Here is a 21441-nt window from a genome sequence, read left to right on the forward strand (position 1 = left end):
CTTCATCCCACTATAAGTGCCCACGACCTAAGCCTAGTCCTATATACCACTGTTCGCTTCCTTATAGACTCCATCTTTACGTAGCTAAAGGATTTAGCATATCCTCATTAGCAAATCGGCGACGGCTTAGTCTTTCTTCCTTGGGGACACAAATGTAGAAGAATGCAAGTGGACTTTGTATTGATTTCCCGAAATCTTGAATAGTCTCTCATAGATTGACTAAGAATTGCCCTCTGAATCTCCCGAACTGGCGGGTATACAAAAGGTGAGTATTTGACATAAACCTCGGGTTTACAGCGTATTGTCTAGCAATATTCAACCCAAGCGTCCAGGTTCATGTTCTTGATGACAGTGGAGAATTTGTCGGCGCTTTTGGCGTTGCAGGCAGTTGACTTCAGTGAGGCAGAGAGAGTGGCTCTGCTCTCGATCTTGTTATGTCTTTGCTTGTGCTTGCGAATGTAGGTGTCGTTACTTTCAGTCTCAGTGTCATCTTCGGTGTCTTCATCGTCCTCGGAGTCGTCGTCTTCGGAATCACCGTCTTCAGCGTCAGTCTCGTCATTCTCGTCATCGGTCGTGTCAGTCGTAGTATCCGGGGTGGAATCGGCATCAGTTGTAGTGGTCGTGGCAGCGGCCGAAGGAGTTCCGGTAGCGCTGGTGCTAGTAGCGACGGCAGAGACGGAGGCGGAAGTGGAGGAAGAAACCGAGGGGGATACAGCGCCACTAGTAGTGGCACTAGCAGTGGTTGTGGTAGCAACATCCTCGCTAGTGTCCGTGGTGGTATCCGTGGTGGTATCAGTCGAAGCGCTGCTACCGTTCTCAATAGTCTCATCGGAGTACTCAATGTGGAAAACCGGCTTGTTGACCTCGGTAAAGGCAGCATAAACATCACACTCGTTATACTCAGCGCACTGCTCATTGACAGACCATTGCATCTTGTCAATAACAGAGCCGATGATATCACCACCGTTCTTGAGACCGATAGCCATGCCACGAGAGTGAGCCTCAGTAGCAAGGAAAGTCAAGAAGTCAATCGAGTCCGCCTCAGTCAAGCCAAGACCGTTCTCATTGCCATATGCATCGATGTTGTCCGGGTCCACGCCATCACAGCCCTTCTCCTTTGCCATGTCCAAGCGAGAAGTCATGATCGATCGAACGCTGGTGGACTTGATGTTGAGCCACTTCTCGCCCGGCCAGTCATCGAGGTTACTGCCGAAATCTGCGGAGTCGAACTTGCTGATATCGGACCGCCAGTCTTCGTATGTACCAGCGGAGAAGTAGCATATGACCTTGCGGCCCTTGGATTGGAGGGTGGAGATCGTGGCTGCGGTGTTGTCGAACAGGTCGATGTCCCAGATGTCAGCGTCGGCGGTGGTGTCCTCGACTGCATCGATCAGCTGAATCTGCCATTTGACACCAGCGGCCGGCTGCCAAATGGTAGTGTCGGTGCCACGCTTCAGGATCTTCTTCTGCGAATGTCCAGCTCCGAGCTCAGCCCGGATATCCGCCCCAATGGCGAGAAAGAAGAGGCCAAGAACACAGGACACCAGGACCTTTCTCTTGGCCATGAAAGCCTGCCAGCCCGAATTTTGGGAAGAGTACATGATGTTGATAAAAATGGTTGAAGGAGTGTCAGAAATGAATGATAGTTGTAGAAAGGAATGGAAGACGACTTGAGTCCAGCAAGCGTCAGTAAAAGGAGAGACTGGTTGATGAGAATAGTATCATGAACACCATGAGCAGAGGCTCGATACTTATAGTCCCATCTCGCTCAAAAGAGAAGAAATTGTATGCTCTGCACAGAGATGTTTCAAATTTCCACAGGATCGGAGGTATAAAGCCGTAGAGCGGGGGGTAATAATTAGCCTAAGATGAACTAGCCACTAGCGGGGGACTTTAAACGAGCCAAGCACGGCGCAAACAGATCACACCACATCTAGGTCCACTAAAAGCGAGAGCCCGTAGTCGACAGAAAAATGTGAGGCAAGTCAGGCAAGGAGAGCATGGAAATGAAAGATGAAACGTCTGCCAAGGAACGCCTCGCGGTTGATGAAGTCCGTTCATTTGCCACGAAAATCCTTTTTACCCCATTGAATGAAGTCATTAAATCTGATCAGTAAACGGTCTAGCCCTAGTGAGATTGGAAAACCGCCGATAGGTTCCAATCGGAGGTGCCGGTGTTCTGTTCGTGTTGTCTTTAATTAATTAGACACAAAACCAGATGTACACAGCGCCATATCAAACCCACAGAAAAAGAATATTACACTTAAGATTGTGCGTCCAATATATCTGATTTCAAGGACCAGCAGGAATGATACTAGGCGGGAAATTCCTTTCATGTTAAATGACAGGATTTGGGGGCCCAAAACCGCACAAAGAAAGTAAATTGAACTTGAGTACAAAATACCCGATCTATGCATTAGGTGACGTTTAGTCGCAAGCCATCATAAAGTTGAGCCAATGACAAGAAACGGCCCCTGACCACATGGCATCTGGCCTCTGTAAAAGAGCAAATTCAGGGCCCTTAATATCTCCGCTTGCCTTGGCGCAGGGCTAGGGGCGCTTCTGGTGCAGGAATTACAGGTATGTACCTGGACACCGGGGAGGCACTTTGACACATCGGGCTCCTAGATCTCATCTTACTTGCAGGGGCAAATGCTCCTATTTCTCTATTCGCATAATACATGATCCGAGTCAAAGCCCCTGCTAGTGCTGCCCCCCAGGCTCAAGATTCCATTACTGACCGTCATACACCTCATATGCGTAATTTCTTCCGACATGGTCATCTCGCAACCGCTTTTGCCCAGGACCATAAATTCTCTCACGCAGAGTCCCGCTCTCATTCTCGGGTGCGTAGACCCCTCGTCTCCTAAGTTCCGGCACCAACAGCTCAACAACGTCCTCGAAAGTGCCCGGTGTCTGAACATAGCCGATATTGAACCCGTCCAGATCAGCCACGCGGACCCATTCTTCCAGGAAGTCCGCGACGGTGCTGGCGGATCCAACTGGAACAGGCCCAGCCCCGCCGATGGAGATCCGCTTGCCGATATTCCTTGGCGTCCACTGCGGCACGTCGGAACTCTGGTAGGAGAGTGTGTTAATTGTCGAATGCACCCGCGCGTCGACATGTACGTCTGATGGCGTGATGGGGGTATCCAGATCAAACTTGCTGAGGTCGATGCCGCTTCCTCCCGAGAAAAAGGCAAGGCCTGCTTCTTCGCTTGCATTTGCTAGCGCCTCACGGTATTTCTCTTGTGCTTCTTCATCTGTTCGGCCAACGATCGGTGTTAGGATTGCGAATACCTTCACCGATCGAGGATCACGGCCGACCCTGGCCGCTTCCTCGCGGATGGCTTTGATGCGTGGTGCGAGGATGTGGGGCGATGGCGCTGACACAAAGATTCCCTCGGCGTGTTTGGCGCCAAATGCTACACCGGCTGGTGATGTACCGGCCTGGAAGAGGAAGGGTGTGCGCTGTGGCGATGGATCCAAAATGTGAGGCCCGTCGAATTTAAAATGCTCGCCGTGATGGTGAATGTATTTAATCCGACTTGGGTCGGCATATACACCCGTTTCTGCGTTCTCTTGCAGGGCATCGTCGGCCCAGCTCCCTTCCCACAGTCTGTGATGTGTAAGCTTTCTGCAAGTCTGAATTTAGGGTTGTTTCTTACTTGTATAGCGCTGTCAGGTACTCGTCGGCAATTTCGTACCGTTTGTCATGATCTACCAGAGGCAATCCCACCTATGCATGTTAGTTTGAAGTATGAGACTCCGAAGATACTAACTCACGGCTTTAGCAGCAGATTCCTTCCACGATGTTACAATGTTCCACCCGAACCGACCACCGGTCAAGTGATCTAAAGTGGAAAACCGCTTTGCAACAACATACGGGGCTTCATACGACGTGGAAGTAGTGATCGCGAATCCGAGATTCTTCGTAACCGATGCCATCGCCGAGATGGGCTGAGCGTTGTGGTTAGCGATTTGCCATTCCTCAATACAAGGGTCTAAACTAAGGTTCTGACATACTATCGCCGGATCACCCATGGGGTATTGAGCTCCATTCCGGATAGCGGGCTCTGCAGTACCCTTATATGTATCATATAGACCATAAGTGTCGGCAAGGAACAGGGCATTGAAGTCGCCTTTTTCAAGTATCTTGGCCAAGTTGGTCCAGTATGAGAGATCGCGTCGCTTTGTGGCCGATCGATCGGCGGGATTTTTCCACTGGCCAAATGAGAGATGGCCTACTGTAAACATGTCGAAGCCATTGAGATATATACGTCTCTTGGCTGAGCTGTCGGCTGCCATGATGGAACTTTGTTCTATTTTATTGAGTTGTTCGGTTTGGAAGAGAATGAGAAATTGTTAAATGACTTGATGTTTTCCTTGGATATTGGATCATATTGGTCGTTATATATCTCCTCGTTCTCCTCTATCTCATAATAACCCCGCTCGTACTCGACTGCTGTCATTTTAACACGAAAGCACGAATCCCTAGTAAATGAAAGTGCGTGTTCAATCATTGGGAAGATAGAGCAACCCCTCTAGAACGGAAGAAAGCCGAGTAGGGTTGCTCATAGTGGAATCGCAGCATTTCCCAGCTTCGAAGACCAGTAAAATGTCTGGACTGAGCTTAGAAATACTTCTTGTGTTACTTCTGCTTAGTATGGCGCAATCATATACCGGACGGAGAGAACACAAAGATAAACGGCATTTAGAGGAGAATGAGAAGCTGGAGAAACGTTCTGAAATTTGGGAAGGGAGACTGAATGGATTGTACAAAATAATTATTGAAGAAAGGGAGTTTTTTGACACAGAGCCCCTGTTGCGCAGCGATATACACCGTCACATGACAGCCGCGACTTTTGAGACCACACACCTGAACATGAACTAGACAGCTTATCCTAGCCTCTACGTCAGGTCTTCAAACCAAATGGATCGATTGTTCGGGTTCCGCAGCGCTACTTGCCTAATGCCGTGTCGCGAGGAGTTCTCCGACTCGGTAGTTTCATGGGATCACCACAGATTTCGTCACCCACGACTAAGCAGGCAAATTGTTCTGCTGAAGATACCTGTAATTATCCGAAACCCCAGAGAGGCCTATATGTTGATTGACCCAACCATTGGGCGCGTTCAGGGGAACCAGATACGCCACGTGGGTCCCGCATAACATCTCTCCACTGCTTGTGTATGCCTCATGTATATCCTTGATGGCACCAGCACTCATACTTAGGTTCACGCTCCTGATGGCTCCCAGAAGTAAAAATTCTAGAGGACCTCTAGCTCTCGGGAGCAGAAAGTACCGTTCCAGGAAACAACAAGTGGGCCTCGGCAGTCTACCGCAATGTCCCCCAAGCCTCTGGGTTTTTGGCCCACAGTGCACACTTATGACTAGACTTCCGCAGGGCCCACAAAGCCCAAAGCCCAACCCAACCCAACCCCCTAATAGGTTGGGCTTTAGGCCTAGTTCTTAGGCCTACGATAGGCTTTAGGCATTTTGGTTAGGCCTAAAATCTATCGTGGGGTCCTATTAGGGGCCTATTTGTCAGGGCCCGCCTGCCAGGTGCCTGAGGCTGCCTAAGGGTATACAGCGAGCCTTAGCCCTCGTAGTGTGAGGATAACCAAGTGCACGTATAGGCTATGACGATCATACATATCGCTTAAGAGCTTTAGCTAAGCGCACTATGTATTTATTGCTCACGCTGGCCTTCGCATAAAGGACTAGCAATTAGTCCCTTACTATACCTGTATATACATTTGTCAGACTCTACTTCCCGAACTCATCCTGCTATCCAGGACCTCGCAGGGTCCTCACACTATCTTATGCTAAATAATACTCTAAATTACAGCTCGACAATGTATAAGTTATGAAGCTACGAAATCTTAGCATGTTTGTAATATTTGTTACCCAATTAGGTATCTAGGGGTTCTATTAGGTCACCTATATATTAGGTCCGAGGTTAGGACCTAAAACCCAACCTAAAGCTGGGTTGGGTTGGGTTGGATCCGGGTCCAATTGGGTCGTGGAGCAGTCTACTTACTTCAAAGAGAGGGGCGCGAAAGACGTTTGATTGAGGGGCATCAAGATAGTCTAGGTTTAGGTCTTGACTTATTCTCTATAACTGGAACTTAGTTTGTTTTTTTTGTTTCCAGGAAAGTCTTGGTCGCGAGCTTGCTTCCTGTGACCAATCAACTCAAAATGCCAGTACTGCGTCATATCGAACAATGTATCACTTAGTTGCCGTTCCCAGACGTAGAGCGTTGGCATCTCTGGATTGTGATAGTGATGATATTTCCATCGATGAGAGAACGACAACGTCCAATGGGTCATTGAACCCAAATTTTCGGCCGTTATCGCAGGGATGCGCAGACCAGAACAGCGGCACACAGTTGTCCAGCAGCTCTCCCAATGCATTGAAGCGGAAAATGGAGCCACACATGGAGACAGATAGCCAAGCAACCCATTCACGGACCCGCAATAGCAACGACTATAATGTCCAGTGTCACACACGCCCGCTCACGAGCTTCGCTCGAAAATTTCAGCGCCGAAGTCTTCAATTTCTTTGGATCAATTTCCGCGAAAGAAACAATGTTATTCTGCAACGTTGCCTCCGAAACAAGACTTATTGCATGTCCGTGTTAATCCGTCACCGCCACGTCTCTTCTTCGCGACGCGATCTGCCCAAATCGAATCCTCTATGAGGTCTTCATGTATTATCCCGAGAGCTTTAATTTCCTTGTTTGATTTATGGATCTCGCGGCGAAGCCGTTGCGTCAGCTCCATCGTTGCCGTGCATCCACCTCCCCAGCCCATTACGAGCATGTGGCGGATTTCTCCGGCGCCATGAAGAAAGTAAATTTTTGCCGAGTCAATCGCACCCAAGAAAGCGGGCACAGCAGATGCTTAAGCTTTGCGCAGGATTTGATAGACCTGCGCCTCGCGGGAAACTTCTTCCGCAATCCCCGAGTGGTACCTTTACCGATAACCTTGTAACCATATTTCGTGCAAGCAAGTTTGAATGGGGCACTGTATGAACCGCAGCCGCCGAGAGGAATGCAACGATCTATGTCCTCGTCCAACTGGTTTTTCAATGAAAGTATCAAGCCCTTAGCCGAGACGGGATGCTGCGGGGGTCGTTTTGGCCCTGGCGATGATGATCCACGTTAGGACACAAGTCATCCAGGACATTCCCGGTCTGCAAACCGACTACTGCGGGAACCGGGACATTGATGGATCCTGCGTGACCCATAATTGGCCTTAAGAAAGTCCCCAGAGACATGACGTATATACACTCAAACGTGCCCTAGAAAGATGTATCGGCATTAGGGGTTGTCCGTAGTCTGCACCGCTCGGAGAAACCTTCCCCGTTACCCATCATGACCCGTTAATCGTCATGGGGCAATGCTCGGCGAACAACCCCAAACTCTATTGCTTCCCCAGAACCCCACAAATAATAGAAACAGGCAAGAGCCGTACTCATGGATATCAAAAGCAAGATTATAAAAGAAGTGCAACGATCCGCCTATCCCTTCATCGGCTTCATCTTCAGCGCAATATTCTACTCGCGCTTATGATATCATCGATTTGATCAAACATGCCCACCGACCAGATTGAGGACCGTTCTGCCAAAAAGGCCGACCACGCTGGCGCCGCCACAGCCGAGCATGGTGAAACCATCTTTGCAGACCCCAGCTTTTTGCAATCAGTCTCCTATGGCGCTGGTGGAATTCGGGGCATTGTGGGCTCTCCATATGTCTCAGGGGCCGCTGTCCTCGCATCACTGGGTGGCTTCTCCATGGGATATGACATGGGGGTAATTTCCATTATCAATGTGATGGATCAGTTTCACGCAAAATACCCATTCGCGGAAACCGACTTCGGAAAAGAGCTCATGACAGCAATGTTGCTTCTGGGCGCTTTTGTGGGTTGCATATTCATGCCTTATATTGCGGATCTCTTTTCTCGAAAGTTGGCTCTGATCGTTGTCGTTATTATTTTTGACATCGGAGCGATCATCCAAACTGCAGCACCAAACTATGCCGCCTTAGTGGTGGGCAGATTCATCGGGGGTATCGGAGTGGGTACACTAGCCATGGTAAGTGTCTCTATCTCTCAGACGATATGATCACAACATACTGATATAAAGCTCTCATCTCTTAGGGCGCCCCACTCTACATTTCCGAGATATCTCCTCCCAATCTTCGTGGAACTCTTTTAGTGCTGGAATCTATTTCCATTACCACTGGTGTTGTTGTAGCGTACTTCATCACTTATGGCACCAGGCACATAGCTGGAGACGCCTCTTACCGACTGCCATTTGGTTTGCAAATGGTCACTGCAACCCTTTTGGGCGTTGGTATTAACTTTTTCCCTTACTCTCCTCGCTGGCTAGCTCTCGTGAATCGCACCGATGACTGTCTTCAAAGCTTGGTTAAACTGCGCGGCCTACCCAGTACCGACGAACGCGTGCAAGCAGAATTCCACGGTATTGTTGCAGAAATCAATTTTCAGACACTAGTTCGGAATAAACAACACCCAGGAGCGAAAGGACTGAAGCTTGAGATACTGTTATGGCTAGATCTCTTTCGTCGCAAGACTTGGAGACGAACTGTGGTAGGTGTCGGAGTCGGATTTTTTCAACAGTTCTCTGGTATCAACGCATTCATTTACTATGCCCCTACTTTATTTACCAGGTATGTTCAATTTAACTATTAACAGGTTTTTCATCACTATTAATGGAAGGATTTGAGGGGCATAATGTCCTGGACCACTTCTAGAAACCATCTAACAATGACTATCAGTCTAGGACAAAGCAACGAGAAATCTTTGATTCTGTCCGGAGTACTCGACATTCTGCAAATGGTCGCTGCATTTGTATGCTTTGTAATCATCGAAAAGGTTGGCCGGCGGCCATTGGCGATCTTTGGCGGGTTTGGGAACGCCATCACCTATGCTATCATCGCTATTCTCTCCGCCCTATACTCGAAGGACTGGCCCTCACACATGGCAGGTGGGTGGGCTTGCGTGGCCATGGCTTTTCTGTTCATTCTGATCTATGGTGTTTCCTACTCACCCCTCGGCTGGGCCCTCCCTGCGGAGGTCTACTCTACAACGACTAGGTCAAAAGGTGTGGCGTTATCCACGTGCGTTATCTGGCTAAGTGATTTTGTCGTCGGCATTTCGACTCCGAGCATGTTGCAGAATATTGGCTACGGGACGTATGTCTTCTTCGCGGTCATGTGCTTTTTGGCGGGCTTATGGGCTTTCTTCTTGGTTCCAGAGACAGGCGGGAAGACTTTGGAGGAACTGGACGAGGTTTTCGGCGATACAAGTGGTCAAGAAGAGAGAGACCTTGTAGCCGATGCCGTCTATTCCACTAGAAACGTCAGTGCGGGAGCGGCTGTGTAAAGTCGGCTTTTCTATGCTCTGCGAGGTTGGCTTCGTGCTCCGCCGATCCGGGTCCCAGCCTCTCAGCTTTACCCGGTTTGCCTTCCATTTGCCAATGCCAAAAAGAGTGGGCACTGGATGCTAGTGGGCGCAGAAAAATCTCAAGAACAGAAGATCAGTCAGAGGATGAAACTGCAGGTCGAACATACGTGTGGCGCATCTTGTGCATCGGTGGGCTGCTCAATGGTGAATTCACCATTCACCCACATGCGGGGCGGTAATCCGGGGCGGTAATCCGGGGGCGGTATATGGGTCTGGGGAAGCCCGTGGTTCGACGGTGGCAATCCCCAATGCCGAGAATTGCCATCTGAGCTACTAGCCAGAGCAGGCAATAACACGGCGGAATTTTCGGATTCTGGTTTAAACCTAAATTTATAGGGGTATTAAGGTTTTTATTGCTTTTTAGGTCTTGGATTCGAGGTGAACGTATGGAGAGTTTCAGCAAGATCAGAGTTTACATATACCCCACAATGATGCCCCTATATTTGTCCACATGATTCCCACTTAATTGTGCCACGCTTCCCACTCTGCAGTTAACCTAGAATGCTTATAAGGACCAAGTTGGTCAGCGGCACACATGGTAACGTTTTACTCCATATGCCCACCACAGGTTCACTTTTGAAAACGGCGCCTCTTCGTCATATCTGCAAGATATGTCTTGAAAATGGCCAAGAGAGCCCTAATGCTGCTGCACACTACGGGCATCAATTTTAGCCGCAGGGCGGCCATGAACTACAACTCGGAGTCCGTGTTTTTTATCGTATGGTTTCTTCTTCAGTCGGATTGTCATAACGGTCTAACATGTTTCACAGGTTTGCACGACTTTAGCATTATATAATGCCTTCGAACTGCTTGTTCTCATTCTTACGATATTTAAGAGATACAAGGGCCTCTACTTTTGGAGTATATTTCTCGCATCATTCGGCCTGATTCCGTACTCTGTGGGTTGGACGCTCGTCCACTTCGAGCCCACTATCGCTTATGTTGGCATGATACTTGACACCATTGGCTGGGTCCTGCTGGTTTCAGGCCAATCTGTTGTCTTGTATTCGCGATTACATCTAGTACTCCACAATCCCAACATCCTCCGCGTTGTCCTCTGGATGATTATTTGCAACGGCGTTATCTGGCACACCTCTGTTACTGTGCTCCTTTTTGGTTCCACATACAGTCCGCGTCAAAACAGAAATGGTTTCAACGCGGTGTACAATGTCATAGAGAAAGTCCAAATGACCTTCTTTTGCCTCCAGGAGTTCATAATCTCCGGTCTATATATATGGGCTACGGTGGATATCCTCAGAACGGCTTTCGGCACCAAGAGACGATTCATGTGGCAGCTGTTCAGCATCAACGTATTGATCGTGATCATGAATGTGGCGCTCCTCGCAGTCGAATACAAGAGTTATTTCACCTTGGAGCAAGGACTTAAAGTTGTCATATATTCTATCAAGCTCAAGCTCGAGTTTGCGGTCCTGAACGAGTTAGTCAAATTTGTGCAGCACCGTGGAGACCCCAATTACAGGTCTACATCGCACTGTCATATAACTACCACTGTGAAGCCATCTAGTGACCAGCCGCACACAAAGGACAAAAAAGCTCAATCCGCAAGCATGCCGGAGGCGATACACATGGAGGACTTGCAAGACAATGCTGCGGGGTCTTTAGCCCCTGACACGTCAAACTACCATGAGAGTGAAAACAGTCAAATCAGGGTCGCAACAACGATATATATGGAAGACCGTGTCTTGGATCTCGGGGATGAAAGGAATATGCACCACCTCTACGACGACGCAATTCGGCAGATCTCGAGGTCGTATACTCGGCCTTGAAACCGGTGTTACAACTATACAATGTTTGATTCTTTCTAGCGAAAAGCTAGTCAAAAGGCAGCAACCGCCTTCAACAATGATCTTGGTCATGCATGGACCCAGAGTCTTTACGCACCACTATGGTTTTCTGCAGCCAATGATTCGTTTGTTGGAGGTGCAATGTCTCCCCTGCATGCTCCTACACTTGGTATCTCTTTCGTGCTAAACAAGAGTTGCTTGGGACTATTGAAAGTTCTGATGGGAAGTTATTTCTGTTGTTTGCATTTTAGATGTTTTCAATCAATTCAGAGGCTGCTTGTCAACGCCACCGAATTTTAAACCAGGAATAACAAAGTGCCTGTACGAAAACCTCCTCGCTACGTCATCGGAAAGTTGACCGCCAGGTTGACTGGTGAGTCACTCACCCCATCACCCTTCCCCATCAACTGCTAGTGGTCACCAAGTTAGGACCAATGTAGTACAACGGGCACCCTTTTATTAGACACAGCCAAATCCTGTAGCACGATAGGGCATGCTGTAAACGGAACTTTTCTGTAAGATTCTACCTGATAATAATCCATGGTTCTACAATAGATAAATTGATTGCTATCAATTCCCTTCAATATTTTCCGGTCTTCTCTTATTCTAACGAATTCATTTCCTTCTATAGGCGTTCGACGAGGGAAACCGTTTGTCTATATATACCCGGAGATATAGCAGGGTTTTAACTTTGCTATATAGTGCAATAACCTCATTTCCTTCTAAAACTTCGTCGACCTCCTCACGAAGCTTCGCTAGGCATTTATGGTTTCTCAGTAGGAAAAAGAGAGCGTTTCGAAGTGAGATAGCTGCGGTGTCGTGTCCCGCATTCATCATACGCTAATCTCTACGACGATCTCACCCCATTCCAGATTATGCGGTGATCCATTCTTGTCCTCCATCATAGCTGTGAAGAAATTGTCCAATTTCTCGCCATCCATATTTCGCTTTAGTTGTGTAGTCGTACGATTATAAACAACGTCGCCCCAATCCCTATCTAACTGCCGCACACGCCGATAGCTTGATAAGACCACATTTCTAAGGCTACGGATGGTCTTGAATCAGTCGTAAGTACAGACTAACTGGTAGGACACTCTCTATGGAGCAGTACTGTATTCGGCCGTGTATCTAAATTTCCCAATGACATCAACCAATTCTCTATGAGTAGATGGTAAAACTGATTTCGATTCATCCTATACTTTTTACTATGACTGTAGCTCGTGACCTTTTAGTGTAAAGGAAATCGCGCTCCGTCTCCAGTGGATGCAAACAACGTGTCGAGTCTGCTGGGAGGCTCAAAAAAAAGGCGAGAGAGGTAAGCCAGACACCGTCTCTCGGGCTAGGATGGTCACAGCAGTGCTAGACTTTACCGAGGCGTCATAACGGTTTCAAAGTCGCGCGCCACGAAGGCAGACTAACAATGGGAGCGGCAATAGGTCTTGACGAGGCTCTAAGTTCGTTTTTAGGAAGTGGAACGTCATACATGTATAGGCACGGATATACGTAGTTGTGGTAGCCTATATATAGCTTCGGCAGTTAGATTCTAAATCACAACCCACTATGCTAGCTACGGGCAACTACGGGCCTGTCATGATGCAGATTTCTGATGCAGGCCCTCTGGCTTCCCTCCTGCGCCGTGACCAGGAAGACATCCCGGATAGATCCGTCAAGCTCAACTCTTGATCTGAACAGCACAAGCTGTCACCATCCCACGGCCGCAGTAAAAGTCTAAGCAAAGCAGTGCCGGCTATGTGCAGCCCTCTGGAGAGACTGAGGCGCTACTCATCTTCGTGGGCCGTGGAGCTCGATTCAACTCGTCATAGACGTTATCCTATTCGCCTCGAAGATAGAAAATCCGTTGTTGCACGACCGTCACGGGAAAAGGTAAGATTCGTAGTGTTGCTTAGGCATCAACATCTACCCAAGTTGACAGGTCAGGCGACAGCAAACCGGAGCGCCCGCAGTTGCCTCTCTTGACCCCTCCAAAATCTCAACTCGAGCAGGGAAAGGCGGCCGTTTCTAGCATCGAAAGCGGTCATTTTCGGCGTCAATTCCACAGGTCCTCATATCCAATCTGTAACTATATTTTGTTGGCAGAAATGGCAAAATGTATCCTTTTGAGAAGACCCGTTCTAGCAGAGATACAGAAATCACTACTCGGGAGTTTAGATGTATTCAGAAATAGCTCAAAAAACAACGACTCAAAACATAAAACCCGACAAAAATGTTCAACCACCAGCATAAAGCAAAGGAAAATATCTCTAAGAGTTAAGCACATTTTCCACTCGTGCAGACTAGATCGTCAGAACAGTCATTTTCACTAGAGCAGGAAGCACCTAAGCAAAAGTAAGTATACGAAAAGCCGAATTTGATCATGATATTTCATACCGGCACAATGTCCAGCCCAAGAGCAGGAGCCACTAGGAGGAGTAGTAGTAGGCGGCGTCGTTCCTCCGCTCAAATTGAGGCTCTTCGCCAGGGCGCTCATTAGCTTGTCGCCCATAGACCGGAGTGTGGTAAAGTTGGTGATATAGTTCTTGTTGAGAGCGCTGCTAGGGAGCACGGCATCTTTGCCAGTGAAGAGAATATCTGGCACTATTAGCGCAGTATCAAAATACGTAATTCCTTGACTTACAGGTCACATCTGCGGCTCCGTGGCCGCTGTTTCCATTCAAGTCGTCATTTGGGAAGCAAGTGCGGGCCATCAACCACGAGGCCTCTCCAATAACTTGCGGTGTATCACCATCTGTGTCACCGTAGATGCCATAGAACATCTTTCCATTGCTGTTTTGTATTAGATTTGACACTTCAATGTAGCCGAAAGTATGAAAAGGGCATACCAAATGACCGCTCCGATATTGTTTCCGGGAAGCACATTAGCATACTTTGTTCCAAACTTGTCAGGAATCACAATGAATGGAACTTCGTAGGCTGCTAGAGCACCGAAGTTGGTCTGTGCCTGTCCATCTGGGTTTCCCTGTCATCTAGTCAACACTTGAAAGGTGTAAGATGAAGATTGAGTCTCACCTTGCACTTATAGTCAAGACCATCGCAGTCCACATCCATATCTGCAACCCAGACAAACGCTGCGCCCTATAGAAAGTCACCAAATTGCTCAGTTCCGTATTGGCTTAATTGGCTCACACACCTCGCTGAAGTTCGACCAATCACCATGGATAGTGACTTTCTTAGCTCCACTATCTCCATTAATTGGATAAGTTGCATCCTGTGCAGCTGTGCTAGCCTTTGCAGCTGCACTTTGCAAAGCCGCAACAGGAATTGTAGTGGCAGCGGCGAAATAGCTGGCTGGCGGTCCGGCGGTTGGATTGTTATACTTGGACCCATCCACGGTTTGGGCAAACCCTGTGCCAAACAAGGCAAGGAGAGCAATCTGAACAGAAGATTTGAATGACATAATTGTGAATGCCAGATTGACTGAAGCCGGGTAAAACAGGGATATTTCTCTATTTTGGCGCTGGGGATACTGAGCTTTATATGGTTGCTCCCTCAAAATTAATTTGTCCATAACCATACTAAACACAAGCTTCGGACACAAGTTGCCATCTGAAAGGGTATTTGGTCTCCATCACACGATGCGTGCTGATTCCCCCACAGGCTAGTTTCGGTTATGCAAATCGGACCCTGATTCCTGCAGCCTGGCTGAAACGTACTAACCGAAGAGAGCGCGAATACTACGCTGATCAGCCACAATAACCACAACAACCACACAGGGCAACAATTGACCTCAAATAGGAATCGAATGAAGAACATCGTGACTGCATGACTGTGGGGCGCAGCTTTAGGCCCCGTATAGGGTCACATCGTGCCTACAGGAGTCAGCACAAACGCCTGCAAGCTGCTTGAGTTTCGACCGAGGTATCAGGTCAGAAAGTATTTTTTAAAACTGCGAAAAAGGAGTGGATCCTGTATGTGAAATTCAAGACAAGCACTTGGAGCCGGATATACCCGTCCTAAGCATATTTCGCCGTTGTGGTCTAGTATAGATTGTGCTCCGCCCTAAGTATCGGACGTACATACCCACAGTAAGAGCAGGGCGTAAATAATACTTCAGAGTATAGTGTCATTTTGTAGTTTAGGTTTGTATGTTCCGCTATTTCGGAGTTCCAGAACACATGATTCTGCGTTTAAATGCGTAGCGGGACTGTTTCAAGAGATATCAAGGGCTGTGTCAGGATTCGATCCAATCACAAACACAAGGTAGGCCTGAACACGATCCCTAATAGAAGATCCTATTCCAACCGTCCTCTCTGCTCTCATTTTTCCTCTCAAAGACCCGCTGGCGAGAAATTAAGCCGAACAAGGTAAGATGTGAATTGTATGGCACCTGACCTTCCCCAAGCAGAATGTGCCCGTAAGTGGTGCCAGGTAGACTCTGAGAATGGCCACAGTTCTAAGCAAGTCTCTTTTCAAAGTATCATAGTTGAACAAAAGTTCGCAGCCACTTCGCCAGTTCGTCCTCCGTATCCCAGAGGTTCCAAAGAGAACAGATGACTAAGTGTAACCACACACGTGACCTGCGGGATCTGATCATCTCCGAACCTCGAAATTGTTGCCAGAGCGAACACTCGAACAATCCACTCCGAGACGCCCAAGATGGCCAAGAAAGGTACATGACCTCATCATCCAATTCCTCAATCGCACCATACGTCCACCAACCGCCCCTTCCCTGACCTGGGATGCAAGCGACGATGGCAGCGAACGAGGGAACCTCCCGGATTTCACGCAGCCAAAGCTAACATACTCTTTTCTCCCCACCGCAGCGAAGTCACGTACCGTTGCCGTCCGGCTAATCTCAATGGCCATGACGGGCTACTACCGCACGATGATTCGGCCGCGTGTGCACCGCCCTCTCAGCATGATGAAGTACGACCCCGTCATCAAGAAGCAGGTGCTTTTCCTTGAAGCGACCAAGGGCGGAAAGAACAAATAAGCTATTTGGCTTTGCGCTTGAATCCTCGTTCTCTCGGTCCTTCGAATCTTCATCGGTCGATTTGTTTTGCGCCTCGAGCGATTGGGGTTCCGTCCGCGATTACCCATCGATTGATTCCGATCTCCTGCCTCGAAGCGAATCTGACTCTTTATTTTGTTGGAGCCGCCATCCCGAAATATGTCCGACGATGCTTGAGGATTTACATGAACGTCCGTGGATTGCGATACGGGTCTCAGGGGAACAGTCCCTGTGTGTACATTATTTACTGGAGGATGCAACTTCCGAGGAATTGTGATTCTTACGGTTTCTTGGATATTCCGTGGTATATTCCGTGGTATACGCCCTTTTGGCGGAGCATTGTGTTTGGCGTTAAAGAGTAATACAGATTTGGGTACCTCAATAAAGATAAAATACATATTCCACTCCATCGCCTCCTGGTTCATTAAATCTGCTTGGGCTTCCATCCATCGACAGCAATGCCGGATTGCGATAAATCAATATTGAATATAGCTGAAATGATCGAGCACTTTGATTTGACGAAATTCGCACCGGGTGTTCGATGAACATCATCGAATGAGAATGTCAGACCTGCCTCGGCCAGATGGTATATTGGGTGATTGGCTCAGGCATTTTGGCTGAAGCGCTGGTTATAGCGATCACCTACCCACTGTTAGCCAGGTATATCATTACTGAGACCCAGATATCATACTTCGAGTGGTGCGCTTGGTGCGGGCTCGCGTGGCAGTTGCGTTTGTTTTACTACTGCCAGAAGCCAGTCCCTTCGGACTCAGCCGTCTCTCAGGACCGGAAGTTGCATTGCGTGCCATCTTTGCCGGTTTTGCCGGCCCAGCATCGGAATCTTTGGTTTTGATGGGAACTTGTGGCTTTGCTGCCAAAGAGTTATCAGTGGACTGCACGCTTGTGTCAACCAAAGTCTCTTCCTGTGCCACAGATTGGCGAAGGCGGCTGTAAGTACGCTTCTGTGTTCGCTTTGGCGCTTTGTCCTCGGAGTCCTTTCCTGAACTGTTACCAATCGCATCTGACATCCGTCGCGGCCTGCCAGTCTCTGGTTGGTCAACAACATCCGGTCCCTCAAAGCTGACAACTTTTCTTCTGGTGTTAGACTGTTCCGATTTCTTGGCTGTATCGACAAATGGGTCATCAAGCTTCGCGAGAGCCGAATTGGGTCTTTCACTCTTGCTGTCATCTGCCTTGCGCACATGTTTATCGATAGCAGAGTTGACTCCACAGACTTTTTGACCAACAGTATCAGGCTTTGCTGACATCTCTTTCCTTCCTCCAGAGGCCTTTGAAGGCTTGTTTGTATCTGTAGGTCCCTGGAAATCTGGTGTTGACATGAACAACATCTCCAGCTCAGCTGGATCGTTGAAAAGCGAGAGACTATCCTCCCGTGAAAGCTTGTCATGAAGACTCGCGAATGGAACGATATGACCTACGTCAATGGGCATTTTTGGTGACCAGTCGATGCTCTCTCTGGTCAAAGGCTTCGAGGCATTGTATGTCCGTTGAGACAAAGGCAGGTCAGTGTGGCAGTCCGCGATTGTCTCACAAACACGCTCTCTTCGCTGATCAACCTCCAAAACCTCATTTGCTCCGTCCTCTCGTGGTCCGAAGACAAGTTGTTTATTGTGCGCGAGCCCCAGTCTGGCGCTACCTGGAAGGTTTTCATCCGATGAAACCATGGTAATGGGCCGTTGATTGGGCGAAGACTGAAGGATGTTTTCCACTTTCTGCCATGTCTGCTCGAATGGCTCGTCAGAACGCATCTCAATGATTCTGGCAAAACCCTCTCTTATAGTCGCTTGCCAACTTTCAGCCTCTTGAGCCCGACGGAGGAGTGCAATAATCTCAGAATCAGCCTCTTCTCCGACCTTCTCCAAGGCCAAGGAACGGGACTTCATCACCTCAAGGCTGTCATTCATCTTTGCAAGCTCCTCTGTCTTCTTGTTCATCTCTAACTCGAGTGCTTTGTTCTTTTTCTCCGCTTCTTGGGTAGTCTTGAAAGTCTGAAATTCGGATTTCGTGTTCAGCGCCAGGCTTGCCTGGAGCTCTCTGGCCTTCTCTGCCAGCTCTAACTCAAGGGCTTTCAATTGCTTTTGCAAGTCCTGAGATGTTTTCAATCCTTCCGTTTCAATTGTGGCCTCCAGTGCCAAGCTTGCTTCAACTCCGCGAGTCTTTTCTGCTGCTTGCTCGAGTTCGCCAAGGAGTCTTTCATTTTCAACTCTGAGTTCAGCCTCGGAACTCTTCCAACGTTGTAATCCAATGTCTTTGGCCTTGGCTTCAGTCATATATTTCGAGCAAGTGGCGTTCAGCTCCTCAACCTGTCGTTCTGATTGCTCGAGCTAGAAACTTCAGCAAAATTTCGTTATAGTATGATCAGGATGCCTTACTACGGTCACTTTTTCCAGTCGCTCAGTCTCCGCTGTCTTCTCTGTTTCGGCCTTGGCATCATTAGTAGATCACTTGAAACGCTTGTTCGTGGACTTACCAATGACCTCTGGACATTGACTAGCTGGTTTGTCAGCTGGTCGGAATGAGTTTCCAGTTTCGCATTCGCTGTTTCAAGTCCTTGTATCTGTCTTTCGAAATTGGCTTTCAGTCGATCCTGCGACTTGGTGCTCGCAATATTCAAATCCTCGCGGACCTTCTGCTCGACCAATTGGAGCTCACCCCGCAGGGCAGTCTTTTCAATCTCTAGCCGGGAGTTCTGATTCTTGGATGCTTGCTCATTGGTAACAGCCTCGGTCAGCGCGTGCTGGAGATGCTCATTTTCAGAAGCTCTGTCGCCGAGTTGCCTCCGGAGAGACTCGAGTTCAATTGAGACTTTTTGAAGTTCAAGTTGCAATTGGGTATTTTCAGCAAACTTGGTCGAAATCTCCATCTCAAGGACAGGGTTTCCTGCTGGAATTTGGGCTTCGGCAAGCCTTTGACCGAAGATCTCCAAGCCGTGCACAAGGTCTGTCTCTGTCGCCCTGATGGCCATGACAGAAGCATTAAGACTACCTATCATCGGCTCAACCCCTTCAAGGTTTTCTTGGAGATGCCCATAACGGTTTTCGCTGCTGGCGAGCTGCTTGCAAAGTGATGAACCCTGACCGAGGTACCCCTCGATAAATCGCAAGCCTTCTTGGAACGTTCGAGACAAACCGTTGCTTACGTCCATGTTTGTTTCAACACCTCTTGCAAGTTGGCCTGCCAGCGCATCGATCCTGAAATACTTGTTAGTACCATATATCACCACTGGGTTGTTTCATCACATACCGGGTGGCAGCTTCTTGAACGCCACCTGTGAACTTTTCGACATCCATCGTCTGAACGCAGCATTGTTCTTTCAACTCCTGGATCGAAGAGATACACCGTTCGAGAACTGGGCTCATTGTTGAAGTCATGGCATCTCGAGAATCAGAACAAGTTGTGGTAAAGAGTTTGCAGGCAGATTCAAGCTTCTCGATCATTTCATTCTGGCCTTTTCTGACAATAGTCAAATAGCGCGCTTGGCTCTGAGATTCATTTTGAATATAGGACTCAAGTGTCACCACTCGCTTCTTTTCATGAGATAGCTGCGACTTCATGCTTTCGTCTCGTCTCTCTGAATTGTCCAAGGCTTCTCTCAGCATCGCAATCGTCCCTTCGGAGCTGGAAATCTTGCTGCGTTGACCCTCAATTGTGTTAGTGTTTTTTGCAACTTGCAACTTGATCTCTTCCAAATTCTGTTGGATCTCCGCTTTTTCTTTGTGAAGAGACAACGTGGTCAACTTCAAATCGCTCGTTTGCTCCCTAAGCGTATCATATTCAAGCCCGAGTTCATTGATAACATCTTTGAATTTTCCGAGCCTTGCCTTCCATTTGTCTATCTGTCCTCTCTGGAGCTTTGCATCAGATGAGCTTTTGACAAGTTGGGTCTGGCATGATTTGAGTCGGTTATGCAGAGAATCAATTTCTCCTTTCAAGTCCGAATTCTCGGTCTCGATTTGTTGTTGAATACTTGCCGACTTTTGCTCGTGCTCTTCGCGCTCCCTCATTTTCATAATGAGGAGCTCAAAGAGATCATCTTCACCCAATTGGATATTGTTTTTCTTGACCACAGGAGGTGTCAAGCGCTTGGTGGGTGGTCTCTTTTGTTTAGTACGGCGTTGCTCTGGAACACGGGGTTGACTGTCCCCGGGCTTGAGCGACATGCAGGAAGGCGCAGTCTTTGAAATGTCCTCACTCTTCTGTCTTGGCCGAGCAATCCCAGGCAGGATGGGGATAGCTTCATTGGCATTTTCAACAACTGAGTGGGGGGTTGAGTCCAAGATCGTAACATTCGCCTCAGCAGTGCAAGTGTTCTCTGAACCATCTGCTTGAATGGTCTCATTCGGCTGGGGAAGCGTGGGGGCTTGTTCAAGCTGGAGGCTCGATCTGTGCGCATGTCCTGAACTTCCAGTTCCACGTCGAGCTTCGCTTTCCTTTGGTTGATCCATGGACATTGATAGACGCCGCGGTGGCTGGAAAAGCAACGATGTCCTCCCGGGAGTCTGGAAATTGAAGATGATTTCGTCCTCAAGATTGCGAGCTTCGGGCGTACTGTGCTTCTCAAAACATGTCAACATGTCCTCAGACGTTGTACTCACTCAAAATTGATTCCTGGCAGAATACGTACGCCTCCAGTTGGGCTAATTGACCATTGAAGCTCCCCTCGCCTTGTGTCTGCTCGCTTGAAGGTTGGGCATTAACGATTGTGGATTGCGAGAGAGGGGGGTTCTTGGGAAATTTCCTGAGAGTAAAGGGTTTCCCGTGGGAAGCAGGCTTTGCGAATGAGAACGCCTCTACATCAACACCCGAGCTTCGTGGTCGTTCCATTAGGAGCGGATGGGTCTTGTCGGAAATCTCCATGATGATGTCTGCCCTGAAAAGTATTCCAGGAGATGAAAGGAAAAGCGAAATGAGATGGTCGACGATGTAACTAGACTTGGCGTTGAAGGTGTCAGGTCGAGGAAGGTGCTATCCCGTGACCGTCTTCTACACCACTACACTCCATGATCCTTCATGGTATCTGACAAGCTTTGTTGAATACTCGGTAAACAATCGACTCGGCGACTCGTTCAAGTCAATGGCCTATCCATGTTCCGATTGTAGAGAAGTTAGTAGGTGCATGATTAACCACCATTCTGCAATTATTGATGGCTGCTAGA

General features: G+C 48.4%; 8 protein-coding genes across 8 annotated transcripts; 4 read left to right on the forward strand and 4 right to left on the reverse strand.

Annotated features, from left to right (window-relative positions):
• Positions 1 to 305: 305 nt before the first annotated feature.
• Positions 306 to 1601, reverse strand: PENARI_c013G06230 (endo alpha-1,4 polygalactosaminidase; the record flags this gene model as incomplete). Its single annotated transcript, XM_022633236.1, has 1 exon — positions 306 to 1601. One exon carries the CDS (start codon positions 1599 to 1601, stop codon positions 306 to 308), a length of 1296 nt encoding a protein of 431 aa, XP_022486969.1.
• Positions 1602 to 2733: 1132 nt separating this feature from the next.
• On the reverse strand, positions 2734 to 4308 carry PENARI_c013G03971 (LLM class flavin-dependent oxidoreductase; the record flags this gene model as incomplete). The annotated part of the gene is made up of 4 exons (XM_022633181.1): positions 2734 to 3619; positions 3669 to 3739; positions 3787 to 3960; positions 4027 to 4308. 4 exons carry the CDS (start codon positions 4306 to 4308, stop codon positions 2734 to 2736), a joined length of 1413 nt encoding a protein of 470 aa, XP_022486975.1.
• Positions 4309 to 7595: 3287 nt separating this feature from the next.
• On the forward strand, positions 7596 to 9409 carry PENARI_c013G06943 (sugar porter family MFS transporter; the record flags this gene model as incomplete). The annotated part of the gene is made up of 3 exons (XM_022633257.1): positions 7596 to 8096; positions 8162 to 8694; positions 8803 to 9409. 3 exons carry the CDS (start codon positions 7596 to 7598, stop codon positions 9407 to 9409), a joined length of 1641 nt encoding a protein of 546 aa, XP_022486998.1.
• A 703-nt stretch (positions 9410 to 10112) lies between these two features.
• Positions 10113 to 11277, forward strand: PENARI_c013G01532 (uncharacterized protein; the record flags this gene model as incomplete). The annotated part of the gene is made up of 2 exons (XM_022633125.1): positions 10113 to 10208; positions 10261 to 11277. The coding sequence occupies 2 exons, from the start codon at positions 10113 to 10115 to the stop codon at positions 11275 to 11277; spliced, it is 1113 nt and encodes a 370-aa protein (XP_022486900.1).
• Positions 11278 to 12715: 1438 nt separating this feature from the next.
• PENARI_c013G11237 (uncharacterized protein) lies at positions 12716 to 12978 on the forward strand (the record flags this gene model as incomplete). The annotated part of the gene is made up of 2 exons (XM_022633360.1): positions 12716 to 12749; positions 12863 to 12978. The coding sequence occupies 2 exons, from the start codon at positions 12716 to 12718 to the stop codon at positions 12976 to 12978; spliced, it is 150 nt and encodes a 49-aa protein (XP_022486912.1).
• Positions 12979 to 13563: 585 nt separating this feature from the next.
• Positions 13564 to 14710, reverse strand: PENARI_c013G09779 (glycoside hydrolase family 75 protein; the record flags this gene model as incomplete). Its single annotated transcript, XM_022633317.1, has 6 exons — positions 13564 to 13631; positions 13684 to 13884; positions 13931 to 14079; positions 14136 to 14272; positions 14323 to 14388; positions 14444 to 14710. 6 exons carry the CDS (start codon positions 14708 to 14710, stop codon positions 13564 to 13566), a joined length of 888 nt encoding a protein of 295 aa, XP_022486962.1.
• A 1199-nt stretch (positions 14711 to 15909) lies between these two features.
• Positions 15910 to 16246, forward strand: PENARI_c013G05841 (mitochondrial 54S ribosomal protein bL33m; the record flags this gene model as incomplete). The annotated part of the gene is made up of 2 exons (XM_022633226.1): positions 15910 to 15922; positions 16077 to 16246. 2 exons carry the CDS (start codon positions 15910 to 15912, stop codon positions 16244 to 16246), a joined length of 183 nt encoding a protein of 60 aa, XP_022487023.1.
• A 622-nt stretch (positions 16247 to 16868) lies between these two features.
• PENARI_c013G05297 (uncharacterized protein) lies at positions 16869 to 21142 on the reverse strand (the record flags this gene model as incomplete). The annotated part of the gene is made up of 6 exons (XM_022633214.1): positions 16869 to 16906; positions 16956 to 18609; positions 18661 to 18708; positions 18756 to 19476; positions 19529 to 20833; positions 20910 to 21142. 6 exons carry the CDS (start codon positions 21140 to 21142, stop codon positions 16869 to 16871), a joined length of 3999 nt encoding a protein of 1332 aa, XP_022486882.1.
• Between the last annotated feature and the right edge of the window lie 299 nt (positions 21143 to 21441).

Source organism: Penicillium arizonense (assembly GCF_001773325.1).
Source record: "Penicillium arizonense strain CBS 141311 chromosome Unknown PENARI_contig013, whole genome shotgun sequence".
Classification (NCBI taxonomy): Eukaryota; Fungi; Ascomycota; class Eurotiomycetes; order Eurotiales; family Aspergillaceae; genus Penicillium; species Penicillium arizonense.